General features: G+C 41.1%; 1 protein-coding gene across 1 annotated transcript in view; it reads left to right on the top strand.

The window, feature by feature from the left end:
• Positions 1 to 2,583: 2,583 nt before the first annotated feature.
• Positions 2,584 to 22,766, top strand: part of LOC131254134 (DNA mismatch repair protein MSH7) — a 95,262-nt gene continuing 75,079 nt past the window's right edge. The window contains exon 1 of the mRNA XM_058255141.1: positions 2,584 to 2,969. Within this exon, the coding sequence (XP_058111124.1) occupies positions 2,629 to 2,969 (341 nt within the window). The 5' untranslated portion in view covers positions 2,584 to 2,628. The remainder of the gene's footprint in view (positions 2,970 to 22,766) is intronic.

Below are 22,766 nucleotides of genomic sequence, written 5' to 3'. Positions count from 1 at the left end.
CATTGTTTGACATGGAATTTTTGGTTTCTGTAGTTTTGGATTGTAGTATATCCTTTCAACCTCTCTGACTGTTTTGTTTCAATAGATAATATTGGACTAATCAGGTACCCATATGCTATTTTCGAATCAGTGGTGATATTTTTGGTATTCACATACAGTGGTGGATTTGGCTTTGTGAAGTATATTTTTTTGAAGCATTTCCAAATATCTTCACGGCCTATATCATGAAGGTCGAATGGCATGGAACCAAACGTCTATGGCAAGTGGGGCCCACAGTTGAACGGCGTGGATAAAACAACTATAGCAAATGGGGACCACAAATGAACTACGTGAATACTACAACTACAAATAGTTGTGCCCACAGATGAACAGCGTGGATATAACACCTTCAGAAACTGGGGCTCGAAGATGAACGGCATGGATGAATCAAAAAGCGAAGGTGTGGCACACTGATGCATAGCGTGGATGAAACATGTGCAGAAAGTTGGGCCCATATACCAAGACATGGAGGAAACATGCACCGAAGGCGGGGCCCACAATACATTGACCAGAGACCGATAGTCCACTTCTCTATATGAGAATGCAATGGAAATAAAAGAAATCAAACAGCCATGGCAGTGAAATTAGAAATGACGTGATGAACACCATAACACTGCAGCCGGTGTGATGCATGTAATACACCTTCACACCAAACACAAGGTTGGTGATTTGGTCCAGAGTCCACTCAAAAGATTGTAGAAAATAAACATGTGACTTTAGTCAACTGAAATATTAGTAATTATTATAAATACAAGTAAAACAATAATTATTACTTCTTTACAACCAAATACCATATTTGGAAAACCAAACTGGCCCTTAATTAGCTATTATCTTATTGATGGATATTTATTGGACGGTCGAGATGAAAAAAAATCTAATGGTCCTGTTTCAACAAACAAGTGTCCACGAATCACGGGTAATCCAATCTGATTTTGGGATTAACTAATTGGGCTCCACAATTTAGTCGGTTTCATTTGAGTTAATATATGCCATATATACAGCTACGGAAGCGGATTGGCTGGTGTACGGCACACCAGCGATCTAGCTGGTGTGGGTACGAGCAAAAGAAATCAAAGTTACATTGCCCACAAAACGATGTATTTATTACATCCACACCGTTCATACATTTTTAGAGATCATTTTGGAGAATGAACCAAAAAATTATTCACATCCAAAGCTTAAGTAGACCACACCACAAATAGTAGTGGGGACAATGATTTTGATCGTTAAAACATTCGTACGGCCCACTATAACGAACCTGGATGAAGATGAAAAACAAATATCATATTGATCCAAAACTTCAGTGACTCCCGAAAAGCGTTTCAATGGTATATGTTCAATCCCCACTGCTTTTTTCAGTGTGGTCCACTTGATCTTCGTATATGTCTTTATTTTTTGGCTCAAGCTTACTACGAGCTCACCAAATAAAAGGACGGTTGAGATATAACAAATACCTCATAATAGGACCCACAGAACTTAGTGACGTCAGCACATCAGCCAGATCAGTGGTGCGTGATACACCAGCCAATCTGCTTCCGTTTCAGAGTGCCTGCATATGGACGCGGATTGCGTCCTACCCCCGTCCGGACGGCAATCCGTCCGGGAAGGGCTCTGTGGGGCCCAAAGTGATGTAAGTGTTTTATCCACGCCGTTCATCGTTTTTTTCAGATCATTTTAAAATATAATCCAAAAAATGTGGCTGGTTCAAATCTTAATTGAACCACAAATTGGGGATTGAACTTCCACCATTAAAAAGTTCCTGGGAGCTGGAGAAGTTTCCGATCAAGATTATATTTGTGTTTTCACTTCATCCACGTTGACCTTATTAGAAAGTTTTCAATGGTGGTTGTCAGTATCACTGTAGCTTCCTTTGGTGTGATCCAATGGAGCTGTGAACCTTCCTCGTTTTTTTAATTAAATCATAAAATGGTCTGATAAAAGTGATTAACGGCGTGGATGAAACACTTACATCACTGTGGACCTCACAGAGCCCTGCCTGGACGGATTACTGTCCGGGCGGGGGTAGGACGCAATCCGCGTCCCCTGCATATCATGCATTACACGCGGCATGCGTATCATATAACTCCCAAAAGTAAAATGGCGCCAAAAACGTCCCCGCGCCCGATAAGAGGAGTCATATGATACTCAGGCAGCGCACGACGTTTGATACGCAGGCACTCGGAAACTGCTCACGTGGCATACATTAACTCAACTGAAACCGACTAAATTGTGGAGCCCACTTAGTTAGTCCCAAAATCAGATCGTATGACCTGTGATTCGGGGACACTTGTTTGTTGAAACAGGATCATTAAATTTTTTTCATCTCAACCGTCCAATAAATGTCCATCAATAAGATACTCAGCTAATCAAGTGATTATAATTTTTGGTTCATGATACGTCTAAACTGATAACCAAAATATATACACTTTGGTTTGACTTAGTTATATGCCGGGTATATCATTTCTAAGTGCCCGCATATCATCCATCACACTCTGCCAGAGTATCAAAGCTCTCTTCCCCAGTAAATACTCCATTCCCCCAATATCATCCGCCATTTTCCCTCGCTCTCTTCTCAGATTCCTCAGAACGATGCAGCGACAGAAATCCATACTCTCCTTCTTACAAAAACCCTCATCTGAAAACCCTAGCTCCGGCTCCTCTTCCTATACTGAGATTCTCCAACGCCGCCGCCTGGCGCAGTTTCTGCCGAAGCAGCTGAAGCAGAACCCTTCCATTGCAGCGGAATCCGTTGCTCCGACTGCAAGCGACCTCCCGCCGGAGGTCTTGGGGACGGAGACTCCGCCAGAAAAGCCCCGGGGTCGGGTTCTCCCATCGAGATGTTCAGCAGATGGCGATGCTGGAGCTCGGACCCTCTCGAGCATAATGCAGAAACTATCAAAGGAGGACGAACATGAAAGCTCTCCTGATCGGTATGATTTTTCATTTCTTTAGTCGGTGATAGGGTTTCTGCTCTGATCTGATTGTAGATTTAGGGCCTGTTTGGATGCCTGTAAGTTCTTTTAAGTTGTAAGTGACTTACCTGTAAGTCACTTACAGGTGAAAGTTACTTACAGGTAACCTGTTTGGATGTAAGTTGTAAGTCACTTACAGGTAAGTTGGTTTTTCTGTTTGGATAACCTGTAAGTTACTTACAGGTAGAAAGCTGTATATTCACATCGAGCGGAGCTTAGATTGTGGAATCGTTCTAAAATGTTATAATCATATAAAAAAAACATGGGATCAAATATGTTATTCTGTTAAGCCCATCAAGATGAATATTTGAGATAATTGTTAAGCTAAACCAATCATCAAGTGGGCTATAAAAGTGAGCCCACGAATTCAAAATATCTATAATATGGAGTAATAACTCAATTTAAGCATTGAGAATAAACTTGAAAACATTAATAGAAAATCTAATAAGTAAATTACTTGCATTCCAACTGTGCAATTTGATGAAATTTCCAAGGGCCAGCGTATCATCAATCCCACTCTATCATCAAAGTTTTTCTCATTCTCTAACGAGGAGTTTGATGCTTGGGATCTACGAGATTCACCAACACTGATGTAGATCGTTAAATTACTTGCATTTCAACTGTGCAATCTAAGAGATTCACCAACACTGCAAGTACATCACAGGATCACCAACCACAGGCCACAGACAGTGAGACCAACCAGATAAATGATCTACAGGATCACCAACCACAGGCCACAGTCCCTGACGGTTTCATGGGATGCTGCATCAAATGGTCTGTTCGGATTAGAGGCCCATGACACGTGTGAAAAAATGCGCACATGCGCAGGTGCATATAAGTGACTGTTTGGACGCTAGCGTGCCTTATAGAGCAACGTCAAAATACTCGTATTTTCAAAGGAGAAAAAAAATGGTAGATGAAACCCTACCGTTTTAGGAGGAGAAGAGACGGAAGGCGGTAATTGCAGCGAGAGATTGCAGAGACGGAGAGAGATTTGGTGGGTTGGTGTGTTTCTCCCTCTTCCCCTCTTTTTAAAAATCTGACCGTTGAGCCTGTAAGTCACTTACAAGGAAGTGACTTCCCACCCCCATCCCCTTGCAGTTTTTTGGTAGATTTGCCTGTAAGTGACTTACAGGTGATTTTTCTCCCCCAAACACCACCTGTAAGTGACTTCCCTGTAAGCCACTTCCCACTTACCCAACTTACAGGCATCCAAACATGCCCTTAGTGTTTCTGAAGGTAGCAAAATCAACTGGCCTCTAGAACGTGAAGGTGTTGGATATGGGCTTGTGAGGTCCACTTCTGGGCAACTGCTAGTGGGTGGGTCCCATACGGTTTCCTGAATATCTCCAGGCGAATGTCCCATTTTCCTCTTTCTCTAGATGTTCTAATTCCAATACAAGTTTAAATGAGAGAGGATTGTTTTAATGTAGAGAGTTTGGATGTGATAGGGATGAGCCCTATTGTATTTGAACTCCTAATCCTATTGGTTCCTCCCTTCATGAAAGGGGAGACATTCCATCTATAAAGGCACACATTCAAGAAAATCCCCGGAGAGAATCAAGAGGAATAATGAGAGAACTGATTGTCTATTAGGTTGCCTCTAGATGATCTAAACTGTTGATTGTGTCCGGTGGCCATTCTAACAGTAGGATCAGAGGGTGGGTTAGCTATTTTCCCCTCTCGCAATAGTCAGATAGATCATTGGACTGTAAGAACTCTATGTGGTGGGCCTTACTGATCAACGGTCTGGATTGTCCTATCAGTTGGACTGTGGTTGAGTAAACCAGTGGGCCCCACTTCAGGTGATTCGCTGCGCAACTCTGATTGCGCAGCCGTGCATGTTAGGGCTGGAATGCTATAGCAGTCTTACGTAGACAGCAGTTGAGTTGAACTAGGACACAATAATGTGGAGCAATGGGAGAGACAGATTTTATATAAGAGAATGCTATGTCCCTAATCCAACACAGCGATAGAACTCGAAGTCCCATCTGATATCTGTATAAGGGTGTGAAGGAAAGGAAGACTACAGCAGAGGTTTCTGGTATTCATGGCGTCTCAGTTAGGTAAGCCATCCGAACCCTTGATCCGCATGTCCTGTGCATAGCGTGATCAGTGGGCGATCAATGGTCCGGATCTCTTCTATTGATTATAATCAATGTATGGGAAAGTTGATAAGAGCATTGAATGATAAAATTTTAGATCCTTTGCATTGGTTTATGGGTTTTGATATTATGACCATATCCTATTGTCATTAGTGGGTCTCAGATTTTGCCAAGATGCCTAAAATGTGTGGCTCAATGTGATCTAATGGTTCACTATTAGTATCGCACGTGTGCATGCATGCATTATTTTTGCATTTGTGCATTAGGAGTGCACATGCATGTGCATATCTGTGTATTACTCCATCACATTGATCATGGATTCTCTAGTGATTGGATCCATCGTCAATGCTGATGAACTAATCCATCATCAGCGGTGATCCTCAATGTTGATGATTGGATCGATCGTCAACATGAATGATCAATTGTGATGATTCGTGTCACTAGTAAGATTAACATTATTATTATTATTATTATTTTTTATGGATTCTTATGATAGAGAGTTATAAGTGACATAATTTTGGCTTGATGTGTTTAGATTATTGTACATTTTTTCCTCGAAACTTGGAAAATTTAGTGTAATGATTTTTTTTTTTTTTTCCTTTTGAAATGTAAATTTAATGATGCGATTGTTCCCTTTTTAAATTAACGTTGTGAATAACCTGGAGGGGTATTCTCCAGATGAAAAATAAGGTTATCAAAGGGATTGGGTTTGTGCTTGGCAGGGGAGATAGAATTTAGTTTTGGAAAGATCCTTGGCTGGGAGATACGCCCCTTAAAGTAAGATTTCCAAACATTTTTCGCCTAAATTGCTATTTAGTTACGGATGGGAAGACAATTTGGAATCTGCAGTGTAGAAGGAACCTGGAGGATTGGGAGATCACCGAATTCGGGATTCTGCTGGAACTCATTTACAAATCTAATCCAGATCAGTTGAAGGCGAACGACATCTTTTGGAGATTGGACAAATCATCCATCTTTACAGTTAAATCGTGTTATAACCTGATCCTTTCTATCCTCAGGCCTTTAGAAGATACCCCCCTTCATCATACGTGTAAGTATTTGGCCCCTCCTAAGATAGTGGTTTTTGGGTGGCTGGTAGGTAAAAAGAAAATCCTGACAATTGACAACCTGAGGAAAAGAGGGATGGTTTTAACTAACATTTGTTTATGTTGCATGGGGAAAGAAGAGTCGGTCGATCACCTTCTGGTTCATTTTCCGTTCATTGCAAGCATTTGGGCAGATTTTTCTTCTTGCTTCAGCACTTATTGGTGCCTTTCGAAATCAGTGGGCCTCCTTCTGAAAGCCTGGCATGGTATAAGGATAGGAAAAACCAAGACCCAAATCTGGCGCATGGCGATTCTCACAATTTGGTGGTCTGTTTGGGAAGAAAGGAACGGTAGATGTTTCAGGAATGAATCTAATACTGCAGTTGTGGTTGCTTTCAAAGCTAAACGATTGCTGATAGAATGGGCTGCTTAAGTGGATGTCTTAAAAGATTTTGATTTTCTTTTTTTAGGCATTTAGTTTGCTTTCGCCTCCTCGGCGGAATCTTGTATTTTCCTGTTTTTTCTTTCTTAATATATTTCTTGTTATCTTTAAAAAAAAAAAAACGTTGTGAATAACCTGAGTGGGGGCTCATCTCAACTATCTATCAAATGATGCATGCACGCATGATAGAGGGTTGCTTATGTTATTGCAGAAGCATCTTGTTCATCTTATTTTAGATGATAATTATGCACTGTCAGGGAAAGATAGTGGAATTAGGCCTGCCTTTGGCACTTCAGAATTGGCTGGGTGGATTCGGCTATGTCAGGGAAAGATAGTGGAATCAGGCTTGCCTTTGGCACTTCAGACATTGATAAGGCGACTAGCAGGGATGTAACAAAGGCATCGGGAAACCACGAAGAGGAGAGATGGGAGACGGTAAAGAGACAAAAAAAGTGTCTGGTGGAAAAGAAAAGCAAGGAGAAACCACTATCGTATTTCCCTATGCTGTATGTTCAGGGATTTCCTTATGGATGGCTTCCCATCAATTTTGAAAGGGTCTTTGGCCAAGCAGGAGTAGTCATGGATGTAGTGATTCCCCGAGATAGGTTCACAACTTCGTACAAAGGATTTGCTTTCGTTCAGATGAGCTCCAAGGAAGAATTGGCTTGTGTAGTGTCACTGCTTCACGGTGAAAGCTTTGGAGGGAGGAAGCTGATGGTTCAATGACCGTGTTTCGGCCCTGATTGGACTTGCAGCAGGGGGAAGGTTGGAAGTAGGGCTCCGACTAATCTGAGAAGACCATTGGATGATTTAATCAGATCGATAGAAAGGGCAGAAGCTCGAATTGCGTCTTCGATTATTGGGGACTATAACGGGTTGTTTAAAGATGTAGTTCTTGGAAAGTCAAGCAGTCAAGGTAAGAACACAGTAAAGTTGTGGTTGGTGGGGTGCTGTAATCTGAATCCTGAGATGTATTCCCTGAAACCAATCGGCCTAAACAAAGTATGGCTAGTTCTTGGTCCTGATGTGGACAACGATTGTATCTGTAGAGAATGCTAGTGTATTGTGTATGTGGTTAGTAGTGGCCCGTTAGTGGTGGCCCTTTTAGTGTAAGTGCATGTGCACACTTCCCTCCTCCTGCGGTGTACTATATGCTCTATTATAATAAAATATTGTGTGTTAGGGCAAGCAAGCCTAACATAACATCTTTCCCAAACTCTCCTCTCTCAATCTTCTCCTCTTTTCTTCACATTATTATGATCAAATCATTCTCTACTTGGTATCAGAGCATAGATCCAGGCATTCCGTGTCCAACAGATTGAGAGGCGACACGTCACCTTGTTGACGTCAGTAGCTGTACAGCCGACGTGAGCGTTGTATGGACACATGGACTCTGTTTGAGGTAAAAGTTTAGGGGTTTGATAGATCTTGATTTTAGAAGATTTGTTATGATTTTTTCAGAGTTTTTTAGACCTCCTTTCATGGCATTTTGCGAAATAGAGAAATTCGAAAATTGGGCCCATCTTTCGTTTTTCTTCGATCTACCTCAAATCGGTAAGCTTTTCTTTGTTTTTTTTGCTCAATATGGACCAAAATCTTCCTCCCAAGCTACCCATGGAGGGTTTTTATTTTTATTTTTTATTTTTATACTTAAGATCAATGTTTGAGAGGTTTTTAACCTCAAACGGACGTGCGGTTGGGCCGTTTTTCACTCGGTTGGGCCGTTTTTTACTGAGTTTCATGTTGTTTTGGATGATTGCTATTTGTTTGAGGTTTATCTCTTATTATCTTGAAGGATTGAGTGAGATAGAGTTGTTTGAATCAATCCTTCTTGGCGTAGGGCCTCTCTTGGCATAGGTTTATCTCTCTTGGACTCTCCTATGGCTGGCAAAGGGCCCTCATCTCTTGGCATAGGGTCTCTTGAATCCTACCCCTTATAGATTACCTCCACTAAGTTGAATAGTGACAACTATCTTCAATGGGCACAATTTGTAGAGGTGTTCTTAGGAGCCCATGAGAAGTTGTTGTATATTTTGGATGATCCTCCAAGCTCTACAGATGCTACCTATAAGTCTTGGACAAAGGAGAATTATTAAGTTATTGCATGGTTGTTCAAAAGTATGGATTTCTCGATTAGCCACTTAGTGATGTTTTTATCCTTAGCTAAATGCATTTTGGATACGCTTCATGATATGTTCTCGGAATTTCAGAATTTTTCACAGGTATTCCAGCTTATTCAAGAAATTGGTCGGTTCCAACAAAACTCTAGATCATTAAAAGATTACTATTCGACGCTTCGAGGTATGTAGGATGAGTTGGATATGTATCAGCCTCTTCCTTCCAAATGTAAAGACGATCATGAACATGCCCATAAGCAGCGGGATGATACTCGTATCATGCAGTTCCTAGCTGGGTTGAATTTCGATTATCTTCATGTTCGAGATCAGGTAGTTATGCAGGATTCTCTTTCCCCATTGACGACAACCTATGCCATGTGTCAGCGTGCTACTATCTCTACTCTTCCTTCTCATTCATTTCTGCCACTCGAGCGTTCAACACATCTTGCTGGCGATTAGTCCTCTCTTGGCCTTCGGGTACAGTTCTTGAGTTCAGGGCACATTTCTGGTTTTGGTGGTCGTGGTAGAGGCCACGGGGGAGATTGCAGTCGTGACGATCGTAATCTTTATAGTCGTGGTGGACGTGGACGAGGATGTGATGATTCCCGCATTTGTTCACATTGCGGTGGAACTAATCACATCGTTGATTATTGCTGGCAGATACATGGTCGTCCTACGTATGCTGCTGCTTTTGTTGCATCCACAGTTGCTCCTGAGACAGGCTTTCACCCCGACAGCTGAGCAGTCTACTTCAGGGGAGTCTCTTATCATTTCTCGGGTTGCATATGATGCCCTTATGTGGCTTTACATTCGTGATATTCCTGAGCCATCTCATGCAGCTTCGGCTCAATCAGGTACTGCTCTTCTTACGTCATCCTCTCCTACCTCATAGGTCATAGACTCTGTAGCTTCCTCCCATATAACTGGTAAGTCTCAATTCTTTTCCTCTTATTCTCCTTCTCCTCACACTCAGTATGTCACAGTCGCAGATGGAACCCAAACTCCCATATCTGGGATTGGTTCCATCCCTCTTTCTTCCTGCTTGTCTCTGTCCTCAGTCTTGCATGTGCCTCGTTTTTCATTAAACTTATTGTCTATTAGCTCTCTTACTAAATCATTAAATTGTTCCATTACCTTCTTTCCTTCTTATTGTTTGTTTCAGGACCTATAGACGAAGAGAGTGATTGGTGGGGGGCATGAGTGAGGAGGCATTTATCTTCTTGATGATACACCCGTTGCCGCTTCTAGTACCCTTTCTCTGGATCAAGAGTCCATGACTCAGTGACACTGCCGCTTAGGCCACCCATCAATAGCTAGATTGAGAATTTTGTTTCCCTCATCTGTCACCAAACTGTTATGCTGTGATATTTGTAAATTATCTAAACATCATCGTGCTACGTTTCATCCTAGCTCTTATGGGAGGAAATCTCAAGCTTTTGTTCTGGTTCACTCGGATGTCTGGGGACCGGCTCTGGTTACCTCCACTTTTGGATTTAGATATTTTATTACCTTTATTGATGATTATTCACGCATGACTTGAATTTATCTTTTGAAATCTAAAAGTGAAGTATTTGATGCGTTTAAAGTGTTTTATCATGAAGTGTGCACTCAATTTCAATGTTCCATCAAAACCCTCCATTCTGATAATGGGGGGAAATACATGTCTACTACCTTTCTGTCTTTCTTGCAGGAACATGGTATTTTGTCTAGGACGTTGTGTGGTCGCACGCCTCAACAAAATGGTATTGTAGAACAAAAGAATCGTCATCTTCTTGAAGTTACTTACACCCTTTTGCTTGGTAGGCATTGACCTAAACATTTTTGGGGTGATGCTCTTCTAATTGCTACTTTTCTTATTAATATATACCCTCACGTATCCTGTCTTACAAATCTTCATTTACTATATTGTATCCTCCTGATACTCCGTTTCATCTACCACCTAAAGTTTTTTGTTGCGCATGCTTTGTTCAAATTTTGGATGGAAGTAATGATAAATTTAGCCCCAGGGCAATTAAATGTCTTTCTAGGGTATACTCGGAGTCAGAAAGGGTATAAATGTTTTGACCCATTGACTCGTAAGAAATACGTCTCTGCCGATGTAACCTTTTTTGAGGATATTTCTTTTTTCTCAGCTCCAGGCCGATCACTCTGTGATCCTTTTACGAGTCAGGTGGAGTACGACTCTCTATCCTCTTCCTCTTTCCACTAGTGATCATGGGGAAACTCCTCTCCCCTCCATTAAGCATCCTGTTGGTGATTTGAGTGAGCCTAAGCCTTTGCGGGTATATCATCGTTGAGATAGATCTTTGCACCCTTAGCCATCCACCCTTCCGCTCACTTTGGATGTTAGCTCAGGTGACTCTCCTACATCGAGTTTAGATCTCCCCATTGCCTTGCGCAAAGGGTCACGATCTTGTACTTAACACTCCATTAGTAATTTTGTTTCATATGATCATCTTTTACCGTCTTTTCAGTTGTTTGCAACTTCCTTTTCATCACAGACTATTCCTCGGTCTCTCTCACATGTTCTTCAAAGTCTTGACTGGATGAAGGTGATGATAGAAGAAATGTCTGCTCTTGAAAAGAATCATACTTGGGACCTTGTGCCACTTCCTTCAGGTCATAAACCTGTTGGATGTCGATGGGTTTATACGATCAAGTTTCTTCCAGATGGCTCCATTAATCGCTATAAAGGCCGTCTTGTTGCTAAAGGTTACACACAGATTCATGGTGTGGATTACTTCGAGACATTCTCTCTGGTGGCTAAGCTTAATTCGATTCGCGTTGTGATCTCCTTGGCTGTTAATTTATCATGGCCCTTGTTTCAACTTGATGTTAAGAATGCATTTCTCCATGGGGACCTTGCAGAAGAAGTTTACATGTATCAACCTCCTGACTTTGTTGCTTCTCACAACCCCACACTTGTATGTCAGTTGAAGAAGGCTCTTTATGGACTCAAACAATCCCCACGTGCATGGTTTAAAAACTTCAGTCAGGCTCTCTTGGAGTTCGGCTTTGTTCCGAGTCATGCCGATCATTCTCTCTTTATATGTAGTCGATCGACGAGCATCATGGCTCTCATTATCTATGTGGATGATATTGTTCTGTCTAGTAGTGATTTTGTTGGAATGAGGGAGGTCAAAGAATTTTTGAAGACCAAGTTTGAGATCAAGGATCTTGGTCCTCTTCGCTACTTCATCGGAATTGAAGTTGGTCGCTCATTGTCCAGATTGGTCTTGTCACAACGAAAATATGCGCTCGATCTTCTCATGGAGACCGACATGTTAGGGTGCAAGCCTGCTACCACTCCCATGGATACTTCGTAGAAGCTTCGACCAGATAATGGTGCTCTCCTTATTGATCCTGGGACGTATCGACGATTTGTAGGCTGACTTATTTACCTGACTATTACTCGCTCAGAACCCTCATTTGCGGTGGGCGTTGTTAGCCAATTCATGCAAGCTCCCCGTACTTTCTATCTCACTGCTGTCTTCTGCATACTTCGGTATCTAAAATTAGCCCTGGGTCTTGGCCCTCGCTTTCAGTTGCATGGTCATCTTCATCTTTTTGGCTATTTCGATGCTGATTGTGCAGGTAGTACTTATGATCACCGCTCTACATCCGGCTTCTGTACCTTCTTAGGTGGCAATCTTATAACATGGAAGAGCAAAAAACAATCGGTTGTTGCCTGGTCCTCGGTTGAAGCAGAATATCGTGCCATGGCTCATGCGACATGTGAGCTCGTGTGTCTTCGCAACCTTCTTGAAGAACTTGGCTATCCTCCTTCGGATCCTGTTCCTCTTCACTGTGACAACCAAGTGGCTATCCATATTGCTCACAACCCGGTTTTCCACGAGTGAACCAAGCATATTGAGGTCGATGTCACTTTATTCGGGAGAAAGTTGCTTTTAAGGAAATCGTCACTCCTTTATTTCGATCTGGGGATCGACTTATTGATGTTCTTACAAAGTCCTTGAGTCGAGATGCTCTTCATCGTGTTTGTGACAAGTTGGGTATGATCAACATTTATGCTCCAACTTGAGGGGAGTGTAGAGAATGCTAGTGTATTCTGTATGTGGTTAGTAGTGGCCCGTTAGTCATGGCCCTTCTAGTGTAAGTGCATGTGCACATTTTCCTCCTCCTGCGATGTACTATATGCTCTATTATAATAAAATATTGTGTGTTAGGGCAAGCAAGCCTAACACAACATCTTTCCCAAACTCTCCTCCTCTCTCAATCTTCTCCTCTTTTCTTCACATTATTATCATCAAATCATTCTCTACTGTATCTTCATGGCCGTAGTGATCCACAAGGAAGGCCCAATCACCTGAATCTAGAGATGGGAGTTCTCTGTCTTCGGGGTTGAGGACGCTTGGTATCTCATTTGTTGAGTGTCGCTGGAGCTCTGGGACCCTGCCTTTTTCCCAGTGATTGCCTCCTGTTTGGGGGAAGTACAACAGATCGACTTGGCCACGGAGTTTGGACAAGAGATGGGTGTCATCCGGGTGCGTGTAAGGCGGAAGAAGGGAGTCCCAGAGCCTCTATCTGTTCCAGTGTTGCTCAGAAACAAGAGGTTCTTTGAGTGGGTGCAAGGGGAGCAACTAGGGGTTCCTGTCCCTTGCTGGGGTGCCTCTTCGAGAGCTCGCGAAGGGAAGGCGACCGACGAAGGCCATGGAAGTCGGCAGGACGTGGATGCAGGCGCACGAGATCGTTTAACCATTGGAGTACATGTTCTATAGATTGACACGTGTTAGGAAGATATTGATGTTGAGGAGGTGGGTGAGGAGGGAGCGACAGAAATCACGATTGCTAGTGGAATGTGCGACCTAGGAACACCAATACTCTCGAACGTGCTTGAAGTATCTGAAATAGATTGGGGCCCAAAGCCTTTCAGATTTGAAGCAACCTGGCTGCAAGTGAACGATTTTACTCAGAAGACGGAGGAATTGTGGGCTTCTTTTTAAGTGGAAGAGTATGCTGGTTTCATGCTATATAAGAAGCTGAAATTGTTGAAAGACAATATGAAAAGATGGAATAAAGAGTTGGTGGGGGTGGCGAGAGGTTGAGTTTGAATTGCTTTTGGAAGAAATCCGTGCTCTTGACATATTGGAAGAAGGGGAAGGATTGTCCGTCGAAGATAGGGTGAGAAGAGAGTTTTTTCTCAAAGGCTAGAGCAGAAGGCCAAGGAGGAGGAGAGATTGAAGGAGGGAGACAAGAATACATGTTATTTTCACAATATTGTGAGTGCCAGGGCTCGAGCCAACAAAATTGCTTGCTTAGAGATAGACGGGAAGAAAACTTCGGCCAAAGGCCGCATCCGTGATACCATAGTCTAGTTCTTTAAGGGGTTGCTTTTTGTTGATGACCGTGAGAAGCCTAGGTTGGATAACCTTCACTTTGATATATATATATATATATATATATATATATATATATGTTGAAGAAGCGGAAGTGTTGGAAAGGCCAATTTCTGAAGACGAAGTGGTGGCTGCCCTCTCTTCGTTGTGTGGGGATAAGGCCCCAGTCCCGGATGGCTTCCCCATTTTATTATTTCAAAAATTCTGGTATGTCATCAAGAAGGATGTGAAGGACTTCGTGGCTGAATTTTCCGAGAGTGGAAAATTATCGGTTGAGATGGGGGCCACTTTTATAATACTTATTTCGAAAGTGGAAGGGGCTCTTTGCCTTAAAGACTTTAGACCCATTAGTCTTATTAGAGGTCCTTACCAGAGTTTGGCAAAGGTGTTGGTTGTTAGATTTAGCAGGGTTCTCACCGGAATTATTTCTGAAAATTAGTCAGCATTTGTAGCGGGCCACCAGATTTTGGATAGTGTCTGGCACATGAATGCATTGATTACAGACACAGAAAAGAATGGTGGTGTCGCGTGCAAGCTTGATTTTGAGAAGGCTCGTGACCAGATCGATTGGGACTTCTTGGACTACATGCTTGGTAGGCTGGGACATGGGGCGAAAAGGAGAGGGTGGATTAGAACATATGTTCAATCACCTTCTTTTTCCGTTTTGGTTAACGAATCTCCCAAAGGTTATTTTAAAGCTTCTGTGGCTTGAGGTAGGGGGACCTTTTGTCGCCTTATTTGTGGTGATAGGAGAGGCCCTCAACAGGATGCTAAGTAAATGAGCAAATAGCAGTTTCTTTAGTGGATTCAAAGTCGCAGGTGAAGGGACTTGGATATGTTATCTTAAGTATGCAGATGATACTTTGCTCTTTTGTGAGGTTAGCGAATAGGGAGTGGATAATCTTCGAAAGCTATCAGTTTGCTTTGAATAAGTTTCAAGCCCTTAGTTTAATATTGCAAAGTTCAAACTTCTTGGGATTAACGTGGGAGATATTGAGCTTCGCAGATTAGCAAAGATCTTTGCATGCAAGAAGGGTGCTTTTCCTTCTACTTATCTCGGTCTTCCTATATGCATAGGGAAGTTGCCTTTGCATCTATGGGACAGTGATCGAGAGGAAGTTAGCTGCATGGAAGTGTCATTACCTATTGGGGGGGGGGGGGACTTTTCTAGAGGTGGCTATGGCTGATATGCCGGTGTATTTTATGTCTCTTTTCAAGTGTCCTAACTCGTAAGGCAGTGCTCAACAGACTTGAAAAGATCAGAAGGGAGTTTATTTGGAAATGAGCTTGCGAAGGTAATGCAGGGGTATTTTCACATTGGGCTTGAGTGGGGTGGCCTATGAGATGCAGGGGCACACTCGGAGTGGGCGGTCCGTGTGAGGCGGGTGACTTGTGTAAGGCGGACCCCACTTGTGTGAGGTGGATGGCTCGTGTGAAGCGGAGCCCATGTGAAATGGGGCCCACAAGGGGGGTTAGGCTAGGATCCTAGCCTATGATGAGGTTTGTAAGCCGTATAAGGATGGAGGAGTTGGTATAAAACCATTAGCAGCTGTGAATTCCGCTTTGCTAGGAAAATGGATATGGAGATTTGGGACAGAGGGGGGCAAGTTGTGGAGGGAGCTGATTGCACATAGGTATGGGACCTACGAGGAAGGGTGGTACACCAAGCATTCATCTCTATATAAGGCCTTTGCCATTTGGAAAGCTATGGTGTCTACCAAATCCATGGTTTGGCAGGGTGTTGCATTCTTAGAGGCAAATGACCGACGGTTTTGCTTTTGGGAGGATGTGTGGTGTGGAGACCGATTGCTAGCAAACTAGTTTCCTAGCATCACTCGCATAGCCATTGATTGATCTATTTTGGTGGCAGATTGCTTCTCCTTATCAAGGAGTTCAGTGGTTTGGGCTCCGCCTTGTCGCAAAAGTCTCTTGGAAAGTGAAGAGGGTGATTGCGTGCAACTCCGGCCGACCCTTTCGAAAGTTATTCTAGCCGACCAAGAGGACGACTTGATGATTTGGGTTAAGAGCTCCAATGGCCTATTCTCGGTAAAGTTGCTAGTCTACTCGATAGGGGCTTATAACCTTGGCTTGTTGGCACCTTATTACCATTGGTCGTACAGGGCACCTCCTCGTGTCTCTGCCTTTGTGTGATTGGTGGGAAGGAAAAAGGATCCTCACCATTGATAATCTGCAGAGAAGGGCCTTTATCCTCCCTATCATTTGTTTGATGTGTATGGAAGATGGAGAGTCAATTGATCACCTTTTCATTCATTGCTCCTTTGCGGCGAAGGTGTGGAGTCATTTTCTTATCGGGTTCAACATGGCCTGAGTAATGCCGAAATGTGTGGAGGATTTGTTTTGGGCTTGGCATGGGGACGAAGTTGGCAAAGGAGGGAAAGCGAAGTGGAGGCTCACTCTTATGGTAGTGATGTGGTCTATTTGGGGGCTAGGAACCAATGGTGTTTCGACAATTGCTGCGTCGAGGCTACTAAGGTGATCGCTAGAATTGAGTTTATGTTGGGGAATTGGGCTGCCCTTGTCAAATCAGATTAGGGTGTCTCTTTTGGGTGTTTTGTTTTGTTTTTTGTTTTTTGTTTTTTTTGTTTTTCTTCCTTTTGTTCTCTTGTATTCTTTTCTCGCCTTTTAGCAAGTTTTTTAATAAAATATCTTCATCTTTAAAAATAAAGATTATTATGCACCGCCTACTTTGGGTATGTGGAGATGGATGAATTACTTATGTAACAAGGAGATTTTCATAACATGTAGAATTGTTGATGCTTAGTGTTAGTACGCTTGAAAGTAGTGATACTTTTGGGATGTATAGATGGCTACCAAAGTTTTTTGTCGCTTAACAACATAATGGTCAAAGGTTTGATGGTCACAACTAGGACGACCGGTATTGTGCTATGAGAACCCTTCTAGATGAGGAGGACATATCCCACGTTGGATGCAGTTTAGGAGGAACTTACTTTAGATGGTTACCTAGTTTACTATAGGGCTCATGGTGTGCCGTAACGGTTGTTATGGGGCCGTAAATGCTGTTATGTAAAGGTAACGGTAACAACCAACACAAGTTACGGAGTCGTAAAGGTTGTAATCGTCATTATGTAGAAAATGACTTGTAAAGGCCGTTATAACCCCCGTAATGGCCTGTTATGCCACTCGTAATGGCTGTAACGGTCCATAATAGGGCCGATGTAGGTTTTTGGGGTTTTGCTTTTCAATAAAAAAGAGATTGTAATGGCCGTTACGAGGGCTATAACTACCAGCCCGTATCATGAAAGTAACGGTGGTGGCGGTTACGACTACCATTACTGTTACAGAATACACTGGGGTTGCAATAAATTGTCACAATAAGTGGCGTAAGTAGAATCGCTTAGCCCATAACATCTTGTTGAGTACATTGTACAAGGATCTCATACATACATATGACGTGTATGAGTCCACTAAGGAGATGTGCGATGCACTGGCTAATGCATAAGCAAAGAAGTCAGGCACACGTGTTAGGGCGATGGAATTGAAGTTCCAGAAATATGGAATGCCAGTTGGTTGTACCATCAAGGATCATATCAGAAAGATGGGGCAAATGATGCACGATCTGAGGAATGCCATGTGGAAATTGAATGGCAAATCAGAAGATCATCGCAATGCACCCTCCTTGCATGATCACAAAATTTATCACAATGTTTAGAGCAATGTTGTCAACACCTGTTATTTTGGATCCTTACTCTTGCTTCGGTGGTAGACTCCTAGGAGTTTCAACACTCGGTCAAGGGTTCGAGTATCCATAGGTGGTGAAATCCCACTACGGCGTGAGTGTGTGTACGTGTGTTAAAAAAATAAAAATAAATATCAGCTTGATCCAAAACTTAAAAAAAAAAAGACAAAAAAACGAGAGCAATGTTGTCAAAAGCAATCACATAAGTATATCGTCTTATGCTATTGCATATGATTGCATAATGGCATATGTGATCACATAGTGTCCAACGGTCAGAAATATGACCGTTGGACTTAAATTTGTTTTCTTTTGAAATCTGGTTTTTTTCTCTATAAAAAGGCAGTTCGTGCCCTCTCCATTTGCATTATACTTTCACTAAAACTCTCAAATACCCTCTCTCATTTTAAGCATTCTAAAACCTAAAGCCCTAAACACTCTCATTCTCTCTTTTATAGTTTCACTTGAAGGCTTGAAGCAAAGAAGCAAGAAGCAATAGTCATGAAGATAAGAAACAATCCTCAATCCCTTATTCTTATTATCTTGTTCACTCTCTTTCCCCTCTCTAATCTATTATCTATCTATATTTCTCATTCTCTCTTCTATTCCTTTACTTTCTTTATCTCAATCTCATTCTCTCAAGTCTCATCCGATCTCTCTATCTCCTGCTTTTACTTTCTTTATCTCAAATTCTATATCTCTCATTCGCATTCTCTATTCTAATCTCAATATTTCTTTCATTAGCATTCTATTTTTAATCTCCAATAGTCAAGACTTAAGAGTCGAGACTCAAAATTTAAGACTCGAGACTCAAATCAACTCAAGACTCAAAGAGTCAGCCAACATTATTTTGTCTTATTGACTATTATATTTATTTGTAAATTGTATTGTGTAGTGTATTGTATCATTCTTATTCATTTCTTTTATCAAGATTTAAGACTTTAGACACTAGATTTGAAGACTTCAAGATTTCAAGATTCAAATCAAGACTTCAAGAGAGGTTCAAGTTCAAGACTTCATTTGAAGATCCAAGATTCGAAGGTTTAAGACTTCACTTGAAGATTTCTTCGAAGATCCAAGATTCGAGGTTCAAGTTCAAGACTTCATTCGAAGTCAGCCACAACCCCCCCCCCCCGGTTATAACTCCATCACTACAGTGAGATGTTCTCTCCCTCTCCCTCACTTGTATAGTAATAGACTAATAGTAGACATCTACATCAATATTTACTATTTAGTAATTTAGTACTTACTAATTAGTAGGTAGTTGGTAACTAGTTACTCATACACTACTTAATACTTGCTTGAGTTGACTTCAACTTATCAAGTGTCAACATCATGTCTTTTTCCCATTCTTCTTCTTTGAAACCGAAGTTAAATGACCTGGGTTAGAAGTACATGCACTATCGAAGTGCCGGTGAAAAGTCCTAGATAGTATGTGATTTGTGCGGATTTGTAAATTTGGTATTGGCCGAGCATAAATAGCACCATGTGCACGCATCGGGATTAAATGCAAGAGCATGTCCCAATGTTACTCCAGAGATTCGTAAGGAAATCATGGAGTACATGGACAAGCATGCTCGAAAAAGACGTGACACAACGGTTATTCAAGAAGAATTTATGGAGAGAGAAGCTTATGAGGACATTGATGTTGTAGATTTGGATGCTTCTACACCACCTATATCCATGGGGCAATATAAATTGACGACCAAAAGAACCCATGGGCAGGGGCCTTTGGATAGTTGGTGTAGACTACATTTCGAAGATGTGGTTGACCAAAGGGTAAGGGCAAAGGACCCCTCCAAACTAGTTTGGAAAACTGCTATAAGTAGAAGGATAGAAAAACCATGATTTAGTATATTGCAAGTGGTTATATCAAGTTGGCATAGCTTTCAACACAGTAAAGATGAAGAGTTTCTAGGTAATGGTTGAAGCTATAGGTCAATTTGGACCTGGCTTGAAACTCCCTTATCATGAAGTGAGGGAGAGTTGCCTAAAAAAGGAGGTTCAGTTTACTAGAAACTTTATCTCCGAATACAAAAGAAGTTGGAAAATCTATGGTTGTACGTTAGTGGCCGATGGATGGACCGATAGATTCGGCCGAACATTGATAATTTTTCTTGTTAATTGTCCTATTGGGACAGTGTTTTTAAAGTCCGTGAATGCATCGACCCATTCCCACACGGTCGATTATTTATTCAGATTGTTAGATAGTGAAGTTGAAGAGGTAGGAGAGGAATATGTTGTCCAAGTTATCACGGACAACGTATCTAGTTATGTAGATGTAGATCGGCTTCTTATGGAGAAGAACAACACTTATTTTGGACTCCGTACGTAGCACATTGTATTTATTTAATGTTAGGAGATGTAGGTAGGTGTATCTTAACGTAGTTGCTAGGGCTAGGAGAATCATACTTTTTATGTACAAGAATGCCTTTCTTCTCCGTCACATGAGAAGCCACCTTACGTGTAATTTGCTTCGTCCGGTCGTGATCTGAGTTGCAACAACTTTCTTAACACTATAAATGTTACATCCAAACAAAGTTGAACTTAGAACCTCTGTAGTGTTGGGTGATTGGAATAATGGGCCTTGGTCAAAGAAGGCTGAAAGAAAGTCCAACAAATCATTCTTTCTCAATTGTTTTGGAATTAAGTGATAAAGGCCTTAAAGTCATTAGAACCCTTAGTAAGTGTGTTGCGATTGGCGAATAGTGATGAAAAGCCACCCATGAGATGTATCTTCGAAGCGATAGCCAAATGCCATCCCCATTGTATTTGGCTGCCTAAATTCTTAATCTGGTCATATTCTTTGTGGCCATTGATCAGACTATACATTGACAATGCATATAATCAGATTTTTTTGATGTTTTGGAAAGAATGATTCCAGATAAACAAGAACATGTTAGAATTTCTCAAGAGTTGGACTTCTACATGAAGAGTGTAGGGATTTTCTTAGGAGACTTTGCTATAGAAGTATGAAATTACTAAGTATGCACTTCTGTGAAGTTACAACTTACATTGTAAGAAGTCTAAGCGAGTGTCTAACTTAGACTTATTTGCACAACTAACTAGTGGTTGATGTATGGAGTTGACCCGACTAGGAGGGATCCAACACTACAAAAGTTGGCCATGTGAATTCCTGGCCTAACGTGTTTTGCGAGTGATTGTGAGTGCAACTAAAGTACATTCAAGTCGGTAGGTTGAAAACTTGAAAGTTCTATAATTCACTTTCAGTTTCAATGCTAAATTGCTAGTTCACTTTTAATTGAAAATTCTAAATGTTATACATATTCACACGAAAAAAAGAAATCATCTTGAACAAAAGAAACTCAATGATTTGGTCTTCGTCCAGTATAACTAGAAGCTTTAGGAAAGATTCCAGCCTATGGGAGAAAAGCTTGGATTTTATGATCCTTTAGCCTAAAATGATTTGGAGGTTGATCATGAGTAGCTTGTGGAGAATGTGGATTCAATCTTTGCAGGTGAGACCCTTACATGGGCCCAAGTTGAAGACACCGCTTATGGATCGGCACATGGCAAAGGTTCTCAAAGGCAGAGAAGAGGGGCAAGCAGTAGCACGAGGTCTAGTAGTAGTCAAGGACAAGAAGATGGTATTGAGATTGAGGAAGATGCTTGACCATTAGACGTACATGAGCAACTTGTGTGGGCAAATGATGAAGAAACAGAAGAAGTGTATGTAGAAGAAGTAGATGACTCTGACGATGATGATGGTGGTGATGCGCCACAATGTGAGAAGGATCAATGTATATAGTAGACTAGTAGTTTGTACATTTTGTATGCTTGTAATGATAATTTGTAATTTCTAAGTTGTAACTTGTAAGTGTCACTTTTAAGTTTTAATTGTTATTTGTAAGAAATGTATTATGCATATACTATAGTAGTCTTCACGTAAACATCACTAAGATTTCATTTATCAATAAAATAATTAAATTTTTATTAATAAGCTGTTGACTTGTTAATTTTTTATTTTTTATTTTACATCTGGTGGTTAATGTTTATTAACTTATTATGCTTAGGTAGTATACAAATTAGATTGAAACAGATAACAAAACCAAATTGCGGTAGTTATAGCCTTTTTGAAAAAATTTACGCATTAAAATTTTTTTTTTTTCAAAAAAAAAAACATCATATTCGATCGCATAAGTGATCACATATGATGGATCCCTTATGACTGCCTAAGTGATTTGACAACATTGGTTTAGAGACTTTTTATGACCACTTGGTATGTGGTCAAAATGAATGCTATTCAGTTAGGTGAACCCAAGGCCTTTGTAGTAAAGACTTGCAAGTGGAGGACTTTTAAGAGACGACCTAAAGGTCGTAAGAAACGAGAAAGAAAAATTAAGAATAGAAACCATCCTTAAATCGTTAGTGTTTCCACAGACAAAACATGTCACTAGATGTCTTCTTCCATTGTCATAAGTTTCGACATAGAGTTGTATTGGATGGATGTAAAGTCTGCATTTTTAAATGGTAATCTAAATGAAGAAAAATAAATGGAACAACCTATGGATATGTAGATGAAATAACTCAAAGAAAGTCTATAAGTTGTTGGAATCTATGAGCTGAAGTAATCTTCAAGGTTGTGTTACATGAGGTTTCACTTAGCCATTACCACCTTTGGATTCACAATGAGTGAAGAAGATCATTGTGTTTATGTGAAGTGGTTTGGAAGATATTTATTTATTTTTTGATATTCTCTTTTTGTAAATGATATCTTACTAGCTATTGTTGAGTGTGAAATATTGTAAATTTTTTCCTATTTATACTTGGTTTTATAAACATGATAGTGCTTAATCGATCTAATTATGCATGTTTTCATGTGCGAGGTGATTTTGAAAGCTTAAGGTGAAATTGATGCCAAAAGGAAGATTTATGTTCAAAAGATTACTAAATGAAGATTTGGAGATTTGGAAGTCATTAATGAAGAATTCACATGCCAAAAATCCAAACCC

This window comes from Magnolia sinica, chromosome 1 (genome assembly GCF_029962835.1).
Source record: "Magnolia sinica isolate HGM2019 chromosome 1, MsV1, whole genome shotgun sequence".
Classification (NCBI taxonomy): domain Eukaryota; kingdom Viridiplantae; phylum Streptophyta; class Magnoliopsida; order Magnoliales; family Magnoliaceae; genus Magnolia; species Magnolia sinica.
The sequence above is the reverse complement of the archived record's forward strand: the minus strand, read 5'-3'. Positions and strand labels throughout refer to the sequence as shown.